This window comes from Sapajus apella, unplaced genomic scaffold (genome assembly GCF_009761245.1).
Source record: "Sapajus apella isolate SASKATOON/1434 unplaced genomic scaffold, GSC_monkey_1.0 scaffold88, whole genome shotgun sequence".
Classification (NCBI taxonomy): Eukaryota; Metazoa; Chordata; class Mammalia; order Primates; family Cebidae; genus Sapajus; species Sapajus apella.
In genome coordinates, this window is record NW_022437028.1 from 6048516 (window position 1) to 6069899 (window position 21384).

The window sequence follows — 21384 nt, forward strand, 5'->3', positions numbered from 1 at the left end:
AAAAAAAAAAAAAAAAAAAAAAAAAAAGAGCCGGGCGCGGTGGCTCAAGCCTGTAATCCCAGCACTTTGGGAGGCCGAGGCGGGTGGATCACAAGGTCAAGAGATCAAGACCATCCTGGTCAACATGGTGAAACCCGTCTCTACTAAAACTACAAAAAACTAGCTGGGCATGGTGGCGCGTGCCTGTAGTCCCAGCTACTCAGGAGGCTGAGGCAGGAGAATTGCCTGAACCCAGGAGGCGGAGGTTGCGGTGAGCCAAGGTCGCGCCATTGCACTCCAGCCTGGGTAACATGAGTGAAACTCCGTCTCAAAAAAAAAAAAAAGAGAAATTTCAGTTTTGGAAATACTTAAATAATGAAGTACTCTTCGGGTAATGAAGCCTCTGGAGATGGCCAGGCTGAGGCATATGGCTCCATAGCCTGCTTCCCTACTCAAATCTAAAACAGTTCCCCCACCCTAGGTATGCACAGCACCACCTCACAGACAGAAACAAAATACCAACCTAACCTTAACCTTTCACTTTCTTGAGTTCACTTCCCTGGGTGTGGGTTTCATGGACATGTGAGCGTTAGAGACGTAAGGGACCTTGGAAGGCCTCAATCTAACTCTGTTACTTTACAGTGAGGAAACTGACACCTAGAGGGCCTGTGACATGATTAAACTCAGCCAGCTGGGATGTCATAGAGCGGAGATTCCACTCCAAGTCTTTAGACCCCCAAGTCCACTATTAACCATCAATTCATTTTAGTCTCCCTCCTTCAGTTTAGTAGTGTTTTGGGCTGTAGGGACATAAAAGTACTTCAGAGGTAACCACTTATAAAATTTTTTTAGAGATAGGGTCTTTCTCCGTTACCCAGGCTAGAGTGCAGAGATGCAATCATAGCTCACTGCAGCTTTCAACTCCTGGACTCAAGCGATCCTCCTTGCCTCAGCCTCCCAAGTAGCAGGGACTACAAGTACAAATCACTATACCTGGCTAATTTTAAAAAATTTTCTTTAAAGATGGGGGTCTCAGCCAGGCACAGTGGCTCATGCCTGTAATCCCAGCACTTTGGGAGGCCAAGGCTGGCAGATCACTAGGTCAGGAGATCGAGACCATCCTGGTTAACACGGTGTAACCCTGTCTCTACTAAAAATACAAAAAATTAGCCAGGCATGGTGGCACATGCCTGTAGTCGCAGCTACTTGGGAGGCTGAGGCAGGAGAATCGCTTGAACCCGGGAGGCGGAGGTTGCAGTGAGCCGAGATTGTGCCACTGCACTCCAGCCTGGGGGACAGAGCGAGACTCCATCTCAAAAAGAAACAGGAAAAAAAAAAAGATGGGGGGGGTCTCACTGTGTTACCCAGGCTGGTCTTGAACTCCTGGGCTCAAGCGATCCTTCCACCTAGGCCTCCCAAAATGGTGGGATTACAGGTGTGAGCCACTGTGCCTGGCGATAACTGCTTTTAGAAAAATAAAAGTAGGCCAGGAGTGATGGTTCATACCTGTAGTCTCAGCACTTTGGGAAGTTAAGGCAGGAGGATCACTTGAGGCCAGGAGTTGAAAGCCAGCCTGGGCAACATAGCAAGACCTCATCTCTACAAATAAAAATTTTTTTAAAAGGCTGGGCGCGGTGGCTAACACCTGTAATCTCAGCACTTTGGAGGCTGAGGCGGGCAGATCAGAAGGTCAGGAGTTCGAGACCAGCCTGGCCAACATGGTGAAACCCCATCTCTGCTAAAAATACAAAAATTAGCCAGGCATGGTGGTGGGTGCCTGTAATCCCAGCGACTCAGGAGGCTGAGGCAGTAGAATTGCTTGAACCTGGGAGGCAGAGGTTGCAGTGAGTTGAGATCACGCCACTACACTCCAGCCTGGGCAACAAGAGCAAGACTCTGTCTCCAAAAAAACAACTTTTTTTAAAAGGAAAAAAGTAGGGTTCTTTGCTGTGTTATTACCTATAAAGCATCACTCTAATGGTAAGATTGGATAAGCACTTTTCAGGAAGACTTCTAATTTCTACATCTTTATTATTAATAATAGTATTATAATTTTTAAAGCTGCAAAATAATTCCTGATCCCTTTTTTCTTCCTCCAAACAGACGCTATGGAAGGAGGGGTCAGGATTACAGCAGACGAGCCTGGCACACAGAGTGTTAAGTGACACCCACTCAATCCACCCAGAAGCTGTTAAACTTAATTAACCCTCAGACTGCCCAGTGAGGTAGGTCAGTATGAAAACCTAAAAAAGGATTACAAAGCACTTTACAAATTCAGAGACCACCCCCTAGGGAAAAGCTTTATTTTTTACTCCTGGGAGTCAGTTACCGCTAGGTTGCTCCAGGCCAGGGGAAGAGCAGGGATTAGATATTCATGCCTCTCCTTCGAGCCTCTGGGTCCTTCGTTGTTGAATACACTGCTTATATTGCCTCCTGCTCCTGTCTCGCTGGCTCTCACTTCTGTCACAGGGGATTTCTGCCTTTCCTAGGCGCCTTCTAACCTGGCTTCCCTCCTTGGAGCAACCCGCCTAACCCAGCTCCCTTTGCAGTTTACAGGCTGGTAACCTACATCTTCGTCTACGAGAATCCCATCTCCCTGCTCTGCGGCGCTATCATCATCTGGCGCTTTGCTGGCAATTTCGAGAGAACCGTGGGCACCGTCCGCCATTGCTTCTTCACCGTGATCTTCGCCATCTTCTCCGCTATCATCTTCCTGTCATTTGAGGCTGTGTCATCACTGTCGAAGCTAGGGGAGGTGGAGGATGCCAGAGGCTTCACCCCAGTGGCCTTTGCCATGCTGGGAGTCACCTCCGTCCGTTCTCGGATGAGGCGGGCCCTGGTGTTTGGCATGGTTGTGCCCTCAGTCCTGGTGCCATGGCTCCTGCTGGGTGCCTCATGGCTCATTCCCCAGACCTCTTTCCTCAGTAATGTTTGCGGGCTGTGCATTGGGCTGTCCTGTATCCTTCCTAGCAGAGAGCTATAGAAAGATGCATGTCAAAGGGTGAACCAGGCTGGAGGTCTGGGGTGTCAAGTAGTTAGAGGTGGGTTGATTTTTTATCTTTTTTGAAACAGTCTCTGTCACCCAGGCTGGTGTGCAGTGGCGAGATCTCAACTCACTGCGGCCTCTGCCTCCTGGGCTCAATCCTCCTGTCTCAGCCTCCCAAGTACCTGGGACTACAAGTGTGCACCACCACACCTGGTTAATTTTTGCACTTTCTTTTTAGTAGAGACAGGGTTTCACCATGTTGCCCAGGCTTCTCTCGAGCTCTTGGCCTCAGATGATCTACCTGCCTTGGCCTCCCAAAGTGCTGGGATTATAGGTGTGAGCCACCATGCCCAACTCATGTCTGATAATTTTTTTTACTTTATTTTTTCATGTCTGATAATATTTTATTCACAGACACTGTGAATGCTGTATTAGGGGCTCTAGATTTTGTTGTTTCACTTACAAAATGTTTACTTTTGTTCTAATAGACAGTTAACTACTTGAAGATTAGCTTGAAACTTGAGATTTGTTTCTAAGCTCTTTTTGGGAGAGTCTGGCATAGCGTTTTTTTTTTTTTTTTTAAAGATGGGGTTTCACCATGATGGCCAGGCTGGTCTTGAACTCCTGACCTCAGGTGATCCACCCACCTCGGCCTCCCAAAGTGCTAGGATTATAGACTTGAGCCACTGTGCCCAGCCAGCATAGCCTTTATTAACAGGCTGAATCTTTGTGGTTGCCTAATCAGTGGTGGGTCAGATGACCAGGATGCCACCAAGTCACTGGGGATGGTGACAGAGTATAGGGGAAGCACATCCAAAGACGCTCACTTGAAGCTCACATGGTTGCATTGAGGCAGGTGCCTTCAATCTGGGATAAAAGGACAAGAGGTATCGGTCCCTCAGGAGGACACTGAGACAGCTTCCCACCTTATCCACTACACCAGCAGAGACCTCACCCGCTACACCAGCAGAGACCCATCCACTACACCAGCAGAGACCTCACCCGCTACACCAGCAGAGACCCACCCACTACACCAGCAGAGACTCCACCCGCTACACCGGCAGAGACCCCACCCACTACACCAGCAGAGACCCATCCACTACACCGGCAGAGACACCACCCACTACACCGGCAGAGACCCACCCGCTACACCGGCAGAGACCCCACACACCAGCAGAGACCCACCCGCTACACCAGCAGAGACCCATCCACTACACCGGCAGAGACACCACCCACTACACCGGCAGAGACCCCACACACCAGCAGAGACCCACCCGCTACACCAGCAGAGACCCCACCCGCTACACCAGCAGAGACCCATCCACTACACCAGCAGAGACCCCACCCGCTACACCAGCAGAGACCCATCCACTACACCGGCAGAGACCCCACCCGCTACACCAGCAGAGACCCACCCACTACACCGGCAGAGACCCCCCCCACTACACCGGCAGAGACCCACCCACTACACCGGCAGAGACCCCACCCACTACACCGGCAGAGACCCACCCGCTACACCGGCAGAGACCCACCCGCTACACCGGCAGAGACCCATCCGCTACACCGGCAGAGACCCCACCCACTACACCGGCAGAGACCCACCCGCTACACCGGCAGAGACCCACCCGCTACACCGGCAGAGACCCCACCCGCTACACTGGCAGAGACCCATCCACTACACCGGCAGAGACCCCACCCACTACACCAGCAGAGACCCACCTGCTACACCGGCAGAGACCCCACCCACCAAGACGCCACCCGCCACACCAGCAGAGGTGTGTGCTGGCTTCTGGCTGCAGTGGCTAGAAGGGTGAGGTCATGGCACAGGTGGGTGTAGGAGGAGATACAGCATTAACACCCCCTGCTGCTGGGCACATTAGTTCCCGGTGAGGTACAGTGGATAGAAACCTTTGGCTCTGGGTTTCCTCTGAGCTGCAAGCTCCAGCCAGAGTGTGCAGTATGCCAAACATGAAGGCCTCTGTAGAGTAAGTGGAAACCTGTATTCTCCCCAGTGGAGTGTTCGGCCCTCCTTTGTTTGCTGCCTCCAATTTCACTTAACAGGCCAACCTCAGACGGCCTCACCTACTGCTATTCCCTCGACCTCTCAGAGCGAGTCGCGTTGAAGCTGGATCAGACATTCCCCTTCAGCCTGATGAGGAGGATATCCGTGTTCAAGTATGTCTCAGGGTCTTCAGCCGAAAGGAGGGCAGCTCAGAGCCGCAAGTAAGTGACAGAACTCTTAAATGCTGTTAAATCTTACTCTGTTTTGTTTTGTTTTGTTTTTGAAGACAGGTCTTGCCCTGCTGCCCAGTCTGGAGTGCATTGGTGCGGTCATAGCTCACTACAGCCTCTCACTTGAGGACTGAAGTGGTCCTCCCACCTCACCTCAGCCTCCGACCTCACCTCAGCCTCCGAAGTAGCTGAGAGCACAGGCACACACCACCACGCCTGGCTTTTAATTTTTTTGTAGGGATAGAGTCTCACTCTGTTGCCCAGTCTAGTCTCAAACTCCTGTCTCAAGCAGTCCTTCCTCAATATCTCAAAGTACTGGGATTACAGGTGTGAGCCACTGAGCCTGGCATGACATTATGAAGGCAACTCCCAGGCATGCAGAGGGTGTGGCTGGTTCATTGCCATGAGTAATGAAGAAGTGTGGTGCAGCAGATGGGAAAATCATGGACAGATGTCTTCTGAGCCTTCTGGATTCTGCACAACTGCTTCTGGAACACCAACTGAGCAGGAAAAGGAGGGCATTTGAGGACACTTAACGTGTGATCCTGAGTGACTTCTAGACAGGCTGGGCAAGAGGGCCCCTATCTAATTGACAGTAGACACATACCTGCTGCAGGTCAGCCTGGGCTGTGACACACAGTAGCCCTGATAAGAAGTGCAGACAGGGCTGGGTGCAGTGGCTCACCTGTAATCCCAACACTTTGGGAAGTCGAGGTGGGCAGATCACCTGAGGTCAGGAATTTGAGACCAGCCTGGCCAATGTGGTGAAACCCCTTTTGTACTAAAAATATAAAAATTATGCAGGCGTGGTGGCGCATGCTTGTAATCCCAGCTACTGGGGAGGCTGAGGCAGGAGAATCACTTGAACCCAGGAGGTGGAGGTTACAGTGAGCCAAGATCACGCCACAGCACATCAGCCTGGGCAACAGAGTGAGACACTGTCTTAAAAAAAAGCAAAAGGTGCAGACAGTCCACACGGCCAACTAGGCTGCTTAGGAGGTGGCCTGGCCCATGTTTTCTGGTGAGGTTTACTGTTTTCCAGTTGGCTCATGGACTCTCAGATGGAGAGTGCTGGTAAGCCACCAGAGCTTGTGTGACCTTACTTCTTCATTTTACAGAGGAGGCCCAGAGAGGACAGGGTCCTCACCCATGAGTCCCCTGTGTTTCCAGGTAACAGAGTCAGCAGAAGGGCCACCTGGAAGCGTGTCCCCTGCTCAGGAGGTCCCCTCCCCTCTCCCCCGTTCCCAGTGCCCCCTGCCTTTTGAGTTCTCCACTGGCTTCTGTCTGTGCCGAGACTTCACAGTGTAGTTTTTCCTTAATGGTCCTCCAAAAAAAAAAAAAAAAAAAAAGGGGGGGAGGAGCTCACTAGGAAAGGTGTGTTTGTCCATTTTGTATTGCTGTAAAGAAATCCCTGAGGCTGGGTCATTTATAAGAAAAGAGGTTTATTTGGCTCACTGTTCTGTAGGCTACACAAGAAGTATGGCGCCTGCCTCTGCTTCCGGTGAGGCCTCAGGCAGCTTCCAATCATAGCAGAAGGGGAGGGAGCACTTCAAGTTGAGAGATGGAGGTGCCGGGCTCTTCAACACCCAGCAATCACATAAACTCAGAGGGAGAACTCACTCATTCCTGTGGGGTGGAAGCCAACCTGCCCATGCAAGATCTGCCCCCGTGACCCAGACACCTCCCCCTCAGCCCCACCTCCAACACTGGAACACTGGGGATCACATTTGGGTTTTTTTTGAAATGGAGTCTCACTGCGTGGCCCAGGCTGGAGTGTAGTGGCATGATCTCGGCTCACTGCAACCACTGCCTCCTGGGTGCAAGCAGTTCTCCTGCCTCAGCCTCCTGAGTAGTTGGGATTACAGGCACCCGCCACTGCTCCCAGCCAAGCATCACGTTTTAGCATGCAATATGAAGCATAGGAAACGTCCAAACTGTATCAGAAGGCAGAGTGCTTGGTCAGTGGCCTTTTTTGGCCCTCTACCAGCTGTGGAGTCAGTTTTCCCCTGCACACTGGCCTGGATGTGGGGGTTTTTGTTGAATTGGAAGCTGCCCCTTGGAGCTTCTTCTAGAATGTGCTCTCAGCTGTCACCAGCTCAGAGCCCTAGGACTATTTTCTTTTTTTATTTACCCAGGCTGGAGTGCAGTGGCACGATCTTGGCTCACTGCAACCTCCACCTCCCGGATTCCAGCGACTGTCTTGCCTCACCTTCCGGAGTAGCTGGGACTACAGGTGCCTGCTACCACGCCCAGCTAATTTTTTGTATTTTTAGTAGAGACAGGGTTTCTCCATGTTGGCCAGGCTGGTCTTGATCTCCTGACTTAGTGATCTGCCTGCCTCGGCCTCCCAAAGTGCTGGGATTGCAGGTGTGAGCCACTGTGCCTGGGCCCTCTGACTATTTTTCTAAAAGGTGAGGAGGGCAGCTGGGGAAACAGAAATGGGGACTCACCGCATTGTTGCTTCAGGCAAGTAACTCCTGGGGTCTCACTGTGGGAGAGGCTGTCAATTTAGGACTAGGTGTTTTGTGTTTTTTAATCATTCTCATTGACTCTTGAGAACTGCCTGTCACCAAGGAATCCCCTCTGTCACAGCTGATGGTGGTCACCAGCTGTACCTCACATACCCCTAGTGACAAGTGCTCACTCTCCAAGACTGCCCCTGATGAGAAGCTTCTTCCCTGTGACAGGCAGATCTGGGGTTTGAGAGGAAGATGGTGTTCCTTCTGTGTTCCCCAAATGGCATGGAGTCCAGTCCCTCAGGTCCGGGGCCTGCTGCTGACACTCAGAACGTTGTGTTTCAGGCAACCTGACAGTGGCTGTCCAGCCATGTCATCACACACTTATTTATTTTGGCTGCGAGATGGTTGTTTGAACAGCTTGTCTCTTCAGAGGCTCTTGTTAATAAAGAAATTCTTTTTTTTTTTTTTGAGACAGGGTCTTGCTCTGTTGCCTAGGCTGGAGTGCAGTGGCACAATCATAACTCACTGCAGCCTCGAATTTCTAGGCTCAAGCAGCCCTCCTACCCAGCCTCTTAAGTACCTGGGACTAGAGACACATGCCACTAGGCTTGGCTAATTAAAAAAAAAAACAAAACTTTTTTTGTTTTGTTTTGATATGGAGTCTCTCTCTGTCACCCAGGCTGGAGTGCAGTGGCATGATCTCAGCGCACTGCAACCTCTGCCTCCCGGGTTCAAGCAGTTCTGCCTCAGCCTCCTGAATAGGTAGGATTACGGAGGTGCCTGCCACCACGCCTGGCTACTTTCTTTTTTTTTTTTTTTTTTTTTTTTTTTTTTTAATTTTTAGTAGAGACAAGGTTTCACCATGTTGACCAGGCTGGTCTCGAACTCCTGACCTCAGCCTCAGCCTCAGCCTCCCAGAGTGCTGGGATTACAGGTGTAAGCCACCACACCTGGCCTGAATCCCTTCTCTTTGGGCAGAATTGTCAAGCCAGCCACACAGGCACTGATTGGTATGACCTGGTCCTGACTCTCCATCTGTTTTCGAAGCTGCTGTGAGCAGGTTATTGGCAGGTTTAGTGTCTTTTTTTTTTTTTTTTGTGAGACATAGTCTCAGCCTGTCACCCAGGCTGGAGTCCAGTGGCATAATCTCGGCTCACTGTAACCTCCACCTCCCGTGTTCGAACAATTCTCTGTTTTAGCCTCCTCATTAACTGGGATTACAGGTGTCTACCACCACCCAGCTAATTTTTGTATTTTTAATAGAGACGGGGTTTCACCATCTTGGCCAGGCTGGTCTTGAACACCTGACCTTGTGATCTATATGGCTGTTGGGCCACACAGGGTCATGGGGTGTCCCTTACGTTGTGCTGAGGTGCAGGATCCAAGAAGTAAAAAGACAGGACACTGAAGAACTGGTAAAGAGCATCTGGACTTCGGGGGGCCACGCCACCTGTGAGCGGAGATCAGCAAGAGCCCCAAATGCCCAGAAGCATCTGTATTAGGTATAAGCAGGGGGCAGGGTTGTGAGTGAGGCTTAGTAATAGGGCATACATAATCACGTGAGTCACAAGTGAGGGGGCCACCCCATTATGTCACTTGGGCAGAGAGGTGGGCCCTGTGCAGTAGGGGGCTGTGCCGTGCACAGTAGTAGAGGGTCGTGTACAGAAAAGAGGTCCACCCCCATTAGGTCATCGAGGCAAGGAGGTGGGCTGTGTGCAACAGGTGTCGTGCGCAACACTTCTTATCTGGGGGCCGGAGACTTCAAAGGATTCTTATAGAAAGATGCTATAAGCCAATGCAGTGGGGGCTGACAGACTTGTGCTCTTCTCTAAGATATTTATGGGAGGATGATTTGAGGTAGCACAGAAGCCAGAAAAGGCTGACAGGGTGTACGGCCGCCGTGACTGGTCACACCAGAGGGGTTCTTCTCCCTCGGCTATTTCCAGCATCTCAGGCCTGAGGCCTACTTTCCACAGGAACTGGATACAAGGCACTACAACTCCTTTATCAGGAGGAGAGGCTCTTGCTCCAAGCCTGCCATACAGCGTGTGCCCTTTCAGGCAGGGACGCCACCGCCTGGGTCTTTGGTTCTTGTCCTGGTCTGGTTGTTTTCCCATGTACTGCTTCTGTTCTGTGACTGCTCTAGGCATTCCTCTTACTATAAACTACTATATGGTTATGTAGAAGGATTCTATAAATCAGCACTAAATGTGTCGGTACAGCTCCCAATACAACACCTATAAAATTATATAGAAAGATTATATATAACTAAGTATGCTAGATACAAGTACTAAGTTTGATTATATAAGCTAGATATATGTAAGCAGTAAGTTATACTTCAGGCACTAATACTATAAACTAATATGATTATATATAAAGGATTATGTAAAGGAAATAGCTGAGTAATAATACTATAAACTAAGATTCTCTTCAGGCACTAATTGTGCCTGGGGTCCGGACAGTTCTCCTTCCTCGGTGCCCATGGGGGGTGTTAACCAAAGTGATTCACCCGCCTTGGCCTCCCAAAGTGCTAGGATTACAGGCAAGAGCCACTGCACCCGGCCTTTATTGTGCCCTTTCTTATTACATTGTTAATATATAATGAAATAATTCTACAACTCACCGTAGTGCAGAATCAGTGGGAACTCTGAGCTTGTTTTCCTGCAACCAGAGGGTCCTATCTGGGACCAGTGTCCTTTCATCTCATTCCCTTGCTGTAGGACTTTGATGGGCCCCGCCCTCTCTGGACATCTCTGTTTTCTGATTGGTTGAGGTTAACCTTTCTCCCACTTGGTACTTAGAGCAAGTCACAGAAAACATCCAAGGCATGTTGTACTAGGCAGCAGGGGGCAACCTCAAGCACAACCAGATGCTGTGACCTTGGCATGACTCCCTGAATGACCATTTTCTCTCTTGTTCCATTCCAGGCTGAACCCAGTGCCCGGCTCCTACCCCACACAGAGCTGCCACCCTCACCTGTCCCCGAGCCACCCCGTGTCCCAGACGCAGCACTCCAGTGGTCAGAAGCTGGCCTCCTGGCCCTCCTGCACCCCTGGGCACATGCCCACCCTGCCTCCGTACCAGCCTGCCTCCGGCCTGTGCTATGTGCAGAATCACTTTGGCCCAAACCCCAACTCCTCCAGTGTCTACCCAGCTTCTGCGGGTACCTCCCTGGGCGTCCAGCCCCCCACCCCTATTAACTGCCCTGGCACGGTATATTCTGGGGCTTTGGGCACTCCAGGGGCTGCAGGCTCCAAGGATTCCTCCCGGGTCCCCATGCCCTGAGAGAATTTCCTTCTGAAGGAGGTCCTCCCTAAGATTCTTCTGACACAAATTATTTATTGAACACCTCTATGTGCCAGGCTGTGTTGGGTACTGTGATAAATGTCCCTGTTTCAGTCTCATCTGTGCTCATGGCAGCCCTGTGGAGTACAGTGTACTGGCCCGGCTTACAGATGCAGACAGGGAGACGTTCTGCCGTGACATGAAGTCACATGGCTCTTTGCCAAGGAACTCATGGCAGAAGAGGGCAGCAGTTGGCAGTGGCTGCCGATGGCCGTCCCCAGCCCCACCGTTCCTCCCTGTGGCTGTGTCGTGTTCGTGATTACAGTGTCCATGCGTCCGTGCGTTTGTCCTTTAGGAGCTCACAGCTGGTGTACTTGGCAGACCCAGGCCTGTGCAGTGTCTCCCTTGCAGCAGTGTGCCGAGGGGTCCATGTTATCTGCCTTTGTATAAAGAAACAGCCTCTGACCTGCCGTGCTGGCGTGTGCTGCTTTTGTGGTCTGGCTGGGGAATTGGGAGCACAGTGAGATCTGGGCAGTGGCAGTATGTGGTGTGGCAGCAGAGGAGGGTGCACCAGCTTCAGGTCAGGCAGATGACCCAGCCCAGTGGATCAGGAATGCGGAGTCCCGTGGGAAGTGGGCAGCCATGAGATGGGTACCAGCAGGAGCCACGACTATCCTGAAGGAGAGGGGGTGTTGCCAGAGCTCGGAAGCTGGGACTGCAGTTAGGAGGGCTGCTGGCAGGGCTGTGCCAAGAAGGACATGGGCACTGCTGGTGATGTCCCCTGAGGCAAGAGGGAGGGGAGCAAACCCTGGTTTTTACTGCCAGTGTCTTCTGTTGGCCAGGTTAACCAGAAGCCAGGGTTGAGGGGGGCCCCTCTGTGAGACAGGGCAGGGCACTGATGAGGAGTGTGGCTGAGCTGTCACCTGGCCAGCCCCTGAGGACAGCTGGGGCTCCTCACAGCAGGCTGTGTCGAGAAGCCATGCTAGCTGTCCTGTGTTTCATGGACCTAATAACACATGGCCTTCATTTATCCCGGGAGCTGGATGGCCTGTTCTAGACTGGCTTTCTGGTAGTTCCTAGGTCTTTAGATGTGGAAAAGACAGAAGCCCCAAGCCCACCCTGCCTGGTGAGGGTGGGGCTGTGACAGGCCCACCCCTGGGGCGCCTCAGCCGTGAGCAAGAAGGGGCCTGTGCTGGGGTGACGGGGTGGGCCACCGCGCCAGGCCTTGGTTTTTACATCTCTGTTCCCCTGGGACTTTTCCTTGGTCTGCCCAGAATGTACAACGCAGCCTGCAGCTAGGTCACAGTGGAACGCTTTCTCACCCTCACGAGCAGTTTGGAAGCACTGGAGACCACCCTAACCCCTTCCCCCATTTGCCTGTCAAATTATCCACTAATATTCCCATGTCCAGAAACCATTCATTGATTCTGTGCCAGGCTGGAGGCTGGGGCCAGAGCTACGTAATAGTGGTAAGCCCCAAGTGTGCAGGGAGCCCCTACCACGGGGCCTGGCACTCAATAAATAGGAGTGGAGGCCGGGCGCAGTGGCTCATGCCTATAATCTCAGCACTTTGGGAGTCCAAGGCAAGCAGATCATGAGGTCAGGAGTTCGAGACCAGCCTGGCCAACATGCTGAAAACCTGTCCCTACTAAAATATAAAAAATTAGCCAGGCATGGTGGTGCATGCCCAGCTACTCGGGAGGCTGAGGCAGGGGAATCGTTTGAACCTGGGTGGCAGAGGTTGCAGTGAGCAGAGATCACACCACTGCACTCCAGCCTGGCAACAGCAAGACTCTGTCTCAAAATAATAATAATAAAGAAAAATAAATGTGAGTGGAATGAATGGGTAAATAGGTGATGCCTGCCCTTGGGGAGCTCAGTGGAGCAGGAGAAATAGAAAATCATTGTCATTCATGCCTGTCATCCCAGCACTTTGGGAGGTCCATGTGATCAGCTCGCATGAGGTCAGGAGTTCGAGATCAACCTGGCTAACATGGTAAAATCCCATCTCAGCCGGGCACGGTGGCCCAAGCCTGTAATCCCAGCACTGTGGGAGGCCGAGGCGGGTGGATCACGAGGTCAAGAGATCGAGACCATCCTGGTCAACATGGTGAAACCCCGTCTCTACTAAAACTACAAAAAATTAGCTGGGCATGGTGGCGCGTGCCTGTAATCCCAGCGACTCAGGAGGCTGGGGCAGGAGAATTGCCTGAACCCGGGAGGCGGAGGTTGTGGTGAGCCGAGATCGCGCCATTGCACTCCGGCTTGGGTAACAAGAGCGAAACTCTGTCTCAAAAAAAAAAAAAAATCCCATCTCTACTAAAAATACAAAAATGAGCCAAGCATGGTGGCACGCAACTGTAGTCCCAGCTACTCTGGAGGTTTAGGCAATAGAATTGCTTGAACCCAGGAGGTAGAGGTTGCAGTGAGCCGAGATCGCACCACTACACTCCAGCCTGGGTGACAGAGCTGGACTCCATCTCAAAAAAAAAAAAAAAAAAAAAAAAAATCATTCAGTGCCCTGCAAAGCTGTGATGGGGTAAAGCAGCACTTCAGGGGCACAGAAGAGGCCCCTAGCCCACTGGGGCATGGCAAGCCAGGGATCAGCTGGATGCTGAGAACTGACCCTTCCATGGAAAGCGAGGGGCTGCGGAGGGAGGGTGAGAGGGTATTAACTATGTCCTCTGGCTGCTAAGAGGATGGCGAGCACAGCTCATTTAGCGTAAGCGAAAGCATTACTCCCCGCATGCCGGAAACCCCACCCCTCCCATTCCCAAGCAGGGCAGGACCCCTGGCAGCCAGAGAAGCTTCCAGACATTATCAATTTCCATGCTCTGTCGGTTGAGGGCAGCAGAGAAGCAGAATCATGCCCGGCTCACTCTACAAACCGGATAGGCTCTGCTCCTCAGCTCAGATCAGAAGATGGGCTTGCCCTTATATGCTAAGGCAGTGGTCCCCAGCTTTTTTGGCACCGGGGACCAGTTTCAGGGAAGAAAATTTTTCCACAGACAGGGATGGGGATGGTTTCAGGATGATTCAAGCATATTGCATTTATTGTGCGCTTTTTTTTTTTTTTTTTTTTTGAGACAGAGTGAGATTCTGTCGCCCAGTCTGGAGTGCAGTGGTGTGATCTCAGCTCACTGCAACCTCCGCCTACCAGGTTCAAGCAATTCTCCTGCCTCAGCCTGAGTAGCTAGGATTACAGGCACACACCACCACACCTGGCTAATTTTTGTATTTTTAGTAGAGATGGGGTTTCACCATGTTGATCAGGCTGGTCTCAAACCCCTGACCTCATGATCCGCCTGCCTCGGCCTCCCAAAGTGCTGGGATTACAGGTGTGAGCCACCGCGCCCGGCCTTTATTGTGCATTTTCTTATTATTACATCGTTAATATATAATAATTCTGCAACTCACCATAATGCAGAAACCGGGCATGGTGACGGGCGCCTGTAATCCCAGCTACTCGAGTGGCTGAGGCAGGAGAATCGCTTGAATCCAGGAGGCAGAGAGTGCAGTGAGCTGAGATCCCGCTGCTGCGCTCTAGCTTGGGCAACAGAGTGAGACTCTGTCTCAAAAACAGAAAAAGAAGCGGCTGGGTGTGGTGGCTCATCCCTGTCATCCCAGCACTTCGGGAGGCTAAGGCAGGCGGATCACCTGAGGCAGGGAGTTTGAGACCAGCCAGACTAACATGGAGAAACTCCATTTCTAGTAAAAATACAAAATTAGCTGGGCGTGGTGGCGCATGCCTGTAATCCCAGCTACTCGGGAGGCTGAGGCAGGAGAATCGTTTGAACCTGGGAGGCAGAGGTTGCGGTGAGCCGAGATCACTCCATTGCACTGAAGCCTGGGCAAGAAGCGCAGAACTCCGTCTCAAAAAAAAGAAAAGAAGAAAAGGAAAAAGAGAGTGGTGACTGTCCGTCTGGTGGTCAAGGATGGCCTTCCTGGCTGCTGAGACCTGAAGGAATCCAAGGAGAGAAGCAGGTGAAGAGCTTCGGGGTGGATGGGAGAACAGAGAGCCAGGAGGAAACGAGCCAAGCACTCTCACCCAGGGTGACAGAGTGGCTGCAGGAGCATGACGGGTGATGCACACAGCAGGTGCTCAATAATTGTTTGTTGTCTTGGCCATCTGCACAAGGACAACAGGCTTGGGAGGCCCCACCCATGCTCATGGCTTGGTGCTCTGAGGCCTGATGACCTGACCTGTTGCCTGGCCCAGTGGGGAACTCACGGTCCAAGGCCACAGATCCTGGGAGCCTAAGCCCTGGCCACCCCCTCCCTCACCCTTTCACACACATTCATTCATTCTCTCATCAAATAATTACTGAGCATGTACTACATTCTGGCCTTATCCCAGGGGCTGGGGACACAGAGATGATCAAGACCTGGACCCAGCACAGTCTCTAAGGGAGACAGAAACCCACGGTAATGCCAGAAGGCACCAGCTCTGCAGGACCCAGCCAACGTCTCTCCAGGGAGGTGACCTCTGGCCTGGCCTCAAGGGCTGGCCAGTCCTATGGAATGCAGAAAAAGACATTCCAGGGGAAGAGGGCTGTGGCCGCCAAGGACAGCTGTGTCCTGCCTGTCAGGACAAGAAAGCGGGGTGTTGGAGGTTACACAGGGCTGGCCCAGGGAGAAGGACGTGGAGAGGCCACTCAGGCCGGGGTGGGAAGGGCTTGAAGGCCAGCCTGAGGTTTTGGACTTGACCCTGTGAGCGTAGTGACCACGGTAATGACCATAATTCTCTGATCATTTTACTGTGCACAGAACTGGGGCCAGGGAGTCTGAGCCTGGTGCCTGAGCCCCAGGCCTCTTGCCAGGGGACTGGCCCTTTCATGTGGCTAGTATCTCGGTGGAAAGGTGAGCTGTGCTTCCTCAGTGCTGTATGACAGGTCCACTCCTCCACTCTCCGCCTGGCCAGGGCGCATTCCTGAGGTTGGCAGGGAGAGGAATTTAAAACCCTTGAGCCTCCTGTGAGTTCTTTGTTGCCCTCAGGTGTGGTCCATCTTTTGTTCACTCACAAGTCTCCAGGTGCACAGAAAGATTACCTGCCAGTAGAGGTGGGGGAGGACAGAGCCAGACTCCCCACAGAAAGGATGGAGCCCAGATGTCGCACGACCCGAGGAAGCCGGCAAAGAGAAGGAGGTTCGCTTCTCACTGCAACCTTGCAACCTCCACCTCCCAGGTTCAAGCAATTCTTGTGCCTCAGCCTGTGATCAGCTGGGATCATAGGGCATGCGCCACCATGCCCTGCTGATTTAAGCCAGGTGTGGTAGCTCACGCCTGCGATCCCAGCACTTTGGGAGGCCGAAGTGGGCGGGGCACTTGAGATCAGAAGTTGGGGACCTGCACCGGGCCAAGATGGCAAAACCCCATCTCTACCAAAGAATCAAAAACATTAGCCAGGTGTGGTGGCAGGCACCTGTAGTCCCAGCTACTCGGGAGGTTGAGGTGGGAGAATCACTTGAATCCAGGAAGCAGAGGTCGCAGTGAGCCAAGATCGTGACATTGCACTCCAGCCTGGGTGACAGAGCAAGACTCTTGTCTCAAAAACAACAGGTAGGAGGGAAGGACTTGGGGAAAGACCCAGAGGTCCGGGACAGGGAGACCTGGAAAGGTGAGCCAGGAAGGTGGGTGGGTGAAGCTCCCTCTGCAGACAGACCTTGGCATGGGAAGTGTGTGTGTGTGTGTGTGTGTGTGTGTGTGTGTGTGCACGCACGCATGTCTGTGTGTTGGGGGATGTGCATTCCCATGCATGCCTTTGTACGCTACAGTCCTTGGGCCTGAGCAAAGAACCCCTGGCTGGTTCCTGTGCTTCTCAGGACCAAGGGGACATGCCAGCCTGGAACTCATGCTCCCTGATTCTGGAGCACACCCTGGGATCCTGAAACTCTCTGCCCTTAGGGCCCCCTGCCTGGCTCTGGGGGTGTTGTTTAACCAAGTCCATCCTCCTGAGGACAAATCCCCCAGCAGGCCCATCCCAGGCCCAGGGTCTGCTGTTGGCAGAGGCTATGCCCCAGTGTGGGTATGTGGCTGGGACATCTAAGGGGGTAGCATGCAGGAGGCCCCGCATGGGGCAGGCTGAGCAGTGGTGCAAAGAGAAGGGCAGCGAGTGGCCCACGGGGCCAGGGAGTGGGGAGAAGTGACACCACAGGCCCAAGCATGGAACTCTAAGGACTAGGAATGTGAACTGGGCCCTCTAGTTTGTCATGAAATTATTATTATTTTGAGACAAGAGTCTCACTCTGTTGCCCAGGCTGGAGTGCACTGGTACAATCTCAGCTCACTGCAACCTCTGCCTCCTGGGTTCAAGTGACTCTCCTGCCTTAGCATCCCATGTAGCTGGGGTACAGGTGCCTGCCACCATGCCCAGATAATTTTTGTATTTTCAGTAGAGACGGGGTTTCGCCATGTTGGCCAGGTTGGTCTTGAACTCCTGACCTAGAGTGATCTGCCCACCTGAGCTTCCCAAAGCCCTGGGATTACAGGTGTGAGTCACCACACCCAGCCTTGTCATGAAATTATAGTTGTCTGTTGAACAATTTGTTACAGGCTGGGCATAGTGGCCGATGCCTGTAATCCCAGCGCTTTGTGAGGTGGAGGTGGGAAAATCTCTTGAGACCAGGAGTTTGAGAACAACCTGGATGACATTGTGAGACCCCACTCTCTACCAAAAAAAAAAAAAAAAATCTGTGAGACAAAGGTGTCACTGTGTCACCCAGGCTGTAGTGACAGTGGCACAAACAGGGCTCACTGCAATCTGAAACTCCCAGGCTAAAGCGTCATCTCACCTCACCTGAGCCACCCCCACATAGCTGGGGTTACAGGTGCACACCACCACACCCAGCTAATTTTTGTGGTTTTTTTGTGGAGATGGGGTCTTTGTAGCCCAGGCTGGTCTTGAACTCCTGGGCTCAAGCAGTCCTCCCGCCTAGGCCTCCCAAAGCGCTGGCATTACAGGCATGAGCCACCACGCCCAGCCAAAAACATTTTTTCTGTGGGGGAAAGAGTCTTGCTCTGTCACCCAGGCTGGAGTACAGTGGTGTGATATCAATTTACTCAACCTCCACCTCCAGGTTCAAGTGATTCTCCTGCCCCAGCCTCCCAAGTAGCTGGAATTACAGGATGCACCACCACACCCAGCTAATATTTTTATTTTATTTTTTCAGTAGACACGGAACTTCACTATGTTGGCCAAATGGCTCTCAAACTCCTGACCTCAGATGATCCACCCACCTTGGCCTCCCAAAGTGCTGGAATTACAGGCATGAGCCACCATGCCTGGCCAAAAAAAATTTTTTTGTTGTTTTTTTGAGACCAGGTCTCATGCTGTCACCCAGGCTGGAGTACCGCGGTGTGATCTCAGCTCACTGCAACCTCCCGCTTCTGGGTTCAAGCTATTGTACTGCCTTAGCCTCCTGAATAGCTGGAATTATGTGCACATGCCACCACACAGCTAATTTTTGTATTCTTAGTAGAGATGGGGTTTCACCATGTTGGTCAGGCTGGACTGGAACTCCTGACCCCGTGATCCATCTGCCTTGGCCTCGCAAAGTGCTGGGACTACAGGTGTGAGCCACTGCTCCCGGCCCAAAAAATTTAAAAATTTTTTTAATTAGCCAGAGGTGGCAGCAAACCTGTAGTCCCAACTACTAGGGAGGCTGAGGCAGGAGGATCACTTGAGCCCAGGAGGTTGAGGCTTCAGTGAGCTATGATCGCACCACTGCATTCCAGCCTGGGCAACAAGATGAGACCCTGTTTCTCTAAAAAAAAAAAAAAAAAAAAAAGGAAGATGGAGGTACTCTTCCCGGGGCCAATGCTTGGGATGACTCTGGGGGCCTTGCAGGCTTTCTGCCTGCAGAATGAGTAAGTGTGAGGTTGATGTGAAGCCATGCTGTGCACTGGGAATGGAAGCCAGTGCCAGGAGGACCATCAGGGTGTAGGGAGGCTTTGGGAACAACAGATCAGACCTTGCCGAGGGCAGGTGAGACCAGGCCCTTCAAGTCCACTGGCAGGGACAAGCATGGAGACCTCCCCCAATTGGCTGTGGCTTGGACAAAATGACAGATAAGTTGTCTGCTCCACTCTGTCCCCGCTAACCCCGGGCATCTCCAATACCCCACAGAGCGCCTGTCCTGCTCATTAGGCTGTCGGGTATCTGTCTGCCTTCCTTGCTGTCCTGCAAAGTCCTCTGGGGCTCTTTCTTTGCAGCCCACGGCCCCGAGCTCTGTGAATGAACATGAGTTTGAAGCCAGGCAGCAGAGGATTGTCACTTTCCTCCAGCACCAGCCAAGGAAGCTGTCTGGCGGGCTCCCTCCCCTCACCCCTGCATTTCACACATTTTTTCAAAAGATGGGATCTGGCCCTGGAGCTCTGCCCTCAAGGACTCCTCGGCCTTGACAGAAGCCCCAGGGAAGGAGAAGAAGCTGGAAGCTGAGTCCTGTGGTTTTGTTCACTAAATCTAGAACGTAGTTGTCCTATCAGATTGCGGGCGCTATCTGACCCAGGCTGGTCAAAATCATTGGAAATGCCAGGGCCACCTTCCATCCTGAACCTGCCTGGAAGTGAAGGTCTTCCTCAGAAGGTCACACCAGAGCCACCTCCCCCTACAGAGAGGTCCACACAGGAGCGGCTGTCAGCAGGGGCTCTGTCCGCAGCTCTAACCTTTGCCTGCCAAGACATCAAGTTGTGTTGAAGGCCCACGGTATGGGGTCCACCCACAGCCTGGTTGCAGTGTTGTGATTCAGGCCCTACCATAGACCAACGGTATAGTCTTTTTTTGTTTTCTTTTTTTGAGATGGAGTTTTGCTCGTTGCCCAGGCTGTAGTGCAATGGCACGATCTCAGCTCACTGCAACCCCTGCCTCCTGGGTTCAAGTGATTCTCGTGCCTCAGCCTCTGGAGTAGCTGGGATTACAGGCGCCCGCCACCATGCCTGACTAATTTTTGTATTTTTAGTAGTGATGGGGTTTCTCCATGTTGGCCAGGCTGGTCTCAAACTCCTGACCTTAGGTGATCCACCCACCTCAGCCTCCCAAAGTCCTGGGATTACAGGCATGAGCCATCGCAGCTGGCCCAAACTGCATAGTCTTGCATAAGTCACTCTGCCTCTCTAAGCCTCGGTTTCCCCATCTGTAGTTGGTTGCAAAAGTGAAAAGCTTGCTTATGTGAAAATGCCCATTTATTGTGCCTGTGGTCCCAGCTACTTGGGAATGAGATCGGAGGATTGCTGAAGCCCAGGAGATAGAACCCTGATCATGCCCCTGCACTCCAGCCTGGGCGACAGAGCAAGACCCTGTCTCAAAAAAATAATAGGCTGGGAGAGGCGGCTCATGTCTGTAATCCCAGCATTTTGGGAGGCCGAGGAGGGCAGATGACTTAAGGTCAGGAGTTCAAGACCAGCCTGGCCAACATGGCAAAACCCCCTCTCTACTAAAAATACAAACATTAGCTGGGCATCGTGGCATATGCTCATAATCCCAGCTACTCGGTAGGCTGAAGCACAAGAGTCGGTTGAACCTAGAGGCAGAGGTTGCGGTGAACCAAGAGTACACCACTGAACTCCAGCCTGGTGCAACAGAGGGACACTCTGCTCACAAAATAAATAAATAAAATAAAAATTGTAGGCTGGGCATGGTGGCTCACGCCTGTAATCCCAGCACTTTGGGAGGCCAAGAGGAGTGGATCACCTGAGGTCAAGAGCTCGAGACCAGCCTGACCAATATGATGAATCCTTGTCTCTACTAAAAATACAAAACTTGCCCGGCGTGGTGGCATGTGCCTGTAGTTCCAGCTATTGGGGAGGCTGAGACAGGAGAATTGCCTGAACCCGGGAGGTGGAGGTTGCAGTGAGTCAAGAACTTGCCACTGCACTCCAGCCTGGGCGACAGAGTAAGACTCCATCTCAAAAATAAATAAATAAATAAGTAAAATTCCCCGAAAGCAGTAAAGAGTGCTGGGCTGAATGACTGGCGAGCTCCTCCCCCAGTGCTACTATAAGTAAACCTCCTTATCCTACAAAGAACAATGAGGAGAATGAGATCTCGATGGTTCAGGTCCCTGCATTAGTTATCTATTGCTGCATAATAAATTATTCCCAGACCTAGCAGTTAAAATGACTATGTATATATATATATATAAAACATAGTTATGCCAGGCGCGGTGGCTCAAGCCTGTAATCCCAGCACTTTGGGAGGCCGAGGCGGGTGGATCACCAGGTCAAGAGATCGAGACCATCCTGGTCAACATGGTGAAACCCCGTCTCTACTAAAAATACAAAAAATTAGCTGGGCATGGTGGTGCGTGCCTGTAATCCCAGCTACTCAGGAGGCTGAGGCAGGAGAATTGCCTGAACCCGGGGGGCGGAGGTTGCGGTGAGCCGAGATCACGCCATTGCACTCCAGCCTGGGTAACATGAGCGAAACTCCGTCTCAAAAAAAAAAAA

At 52.1% G+C, this 21384-nt stretch overlaps 1 protein-coding gene across 2 annotated transcripts in view; it reads left to right on the top strand.

Moving 5' to 3' along the window:
- LOC116534562 (NADPH--cytochrome P450 reductase) overlaps window positions 1-21384 on the top strand; it is a 104109-nt gene that overhangs the window by 2122 nt on the left and 80603 nt on the right. Inside the window, exons 2-4 of one of the 2 annotated variants that reach the window (XM_032255005.1) lie at window positions 2529-2936; window positions 5038-5188; window positions 10584-11411. In XM_032255005.1, the coding sequence (XP_032110896.1) occupies window positions 2529-2936; window positions 5038-5188; window positions 10584-10941 (917 nt within the window). In that variant the 3' untranslated portion in view covers window positions 10942-11411. Of the gene's footprint in view, window positions 1-2528; window positions 2937-5037; window positions 5189-10583; window positions 11412-21384 lie in introns of those variants that run through there. The other variant, XM_032254999.1, reaches the window with a different exon arrangement.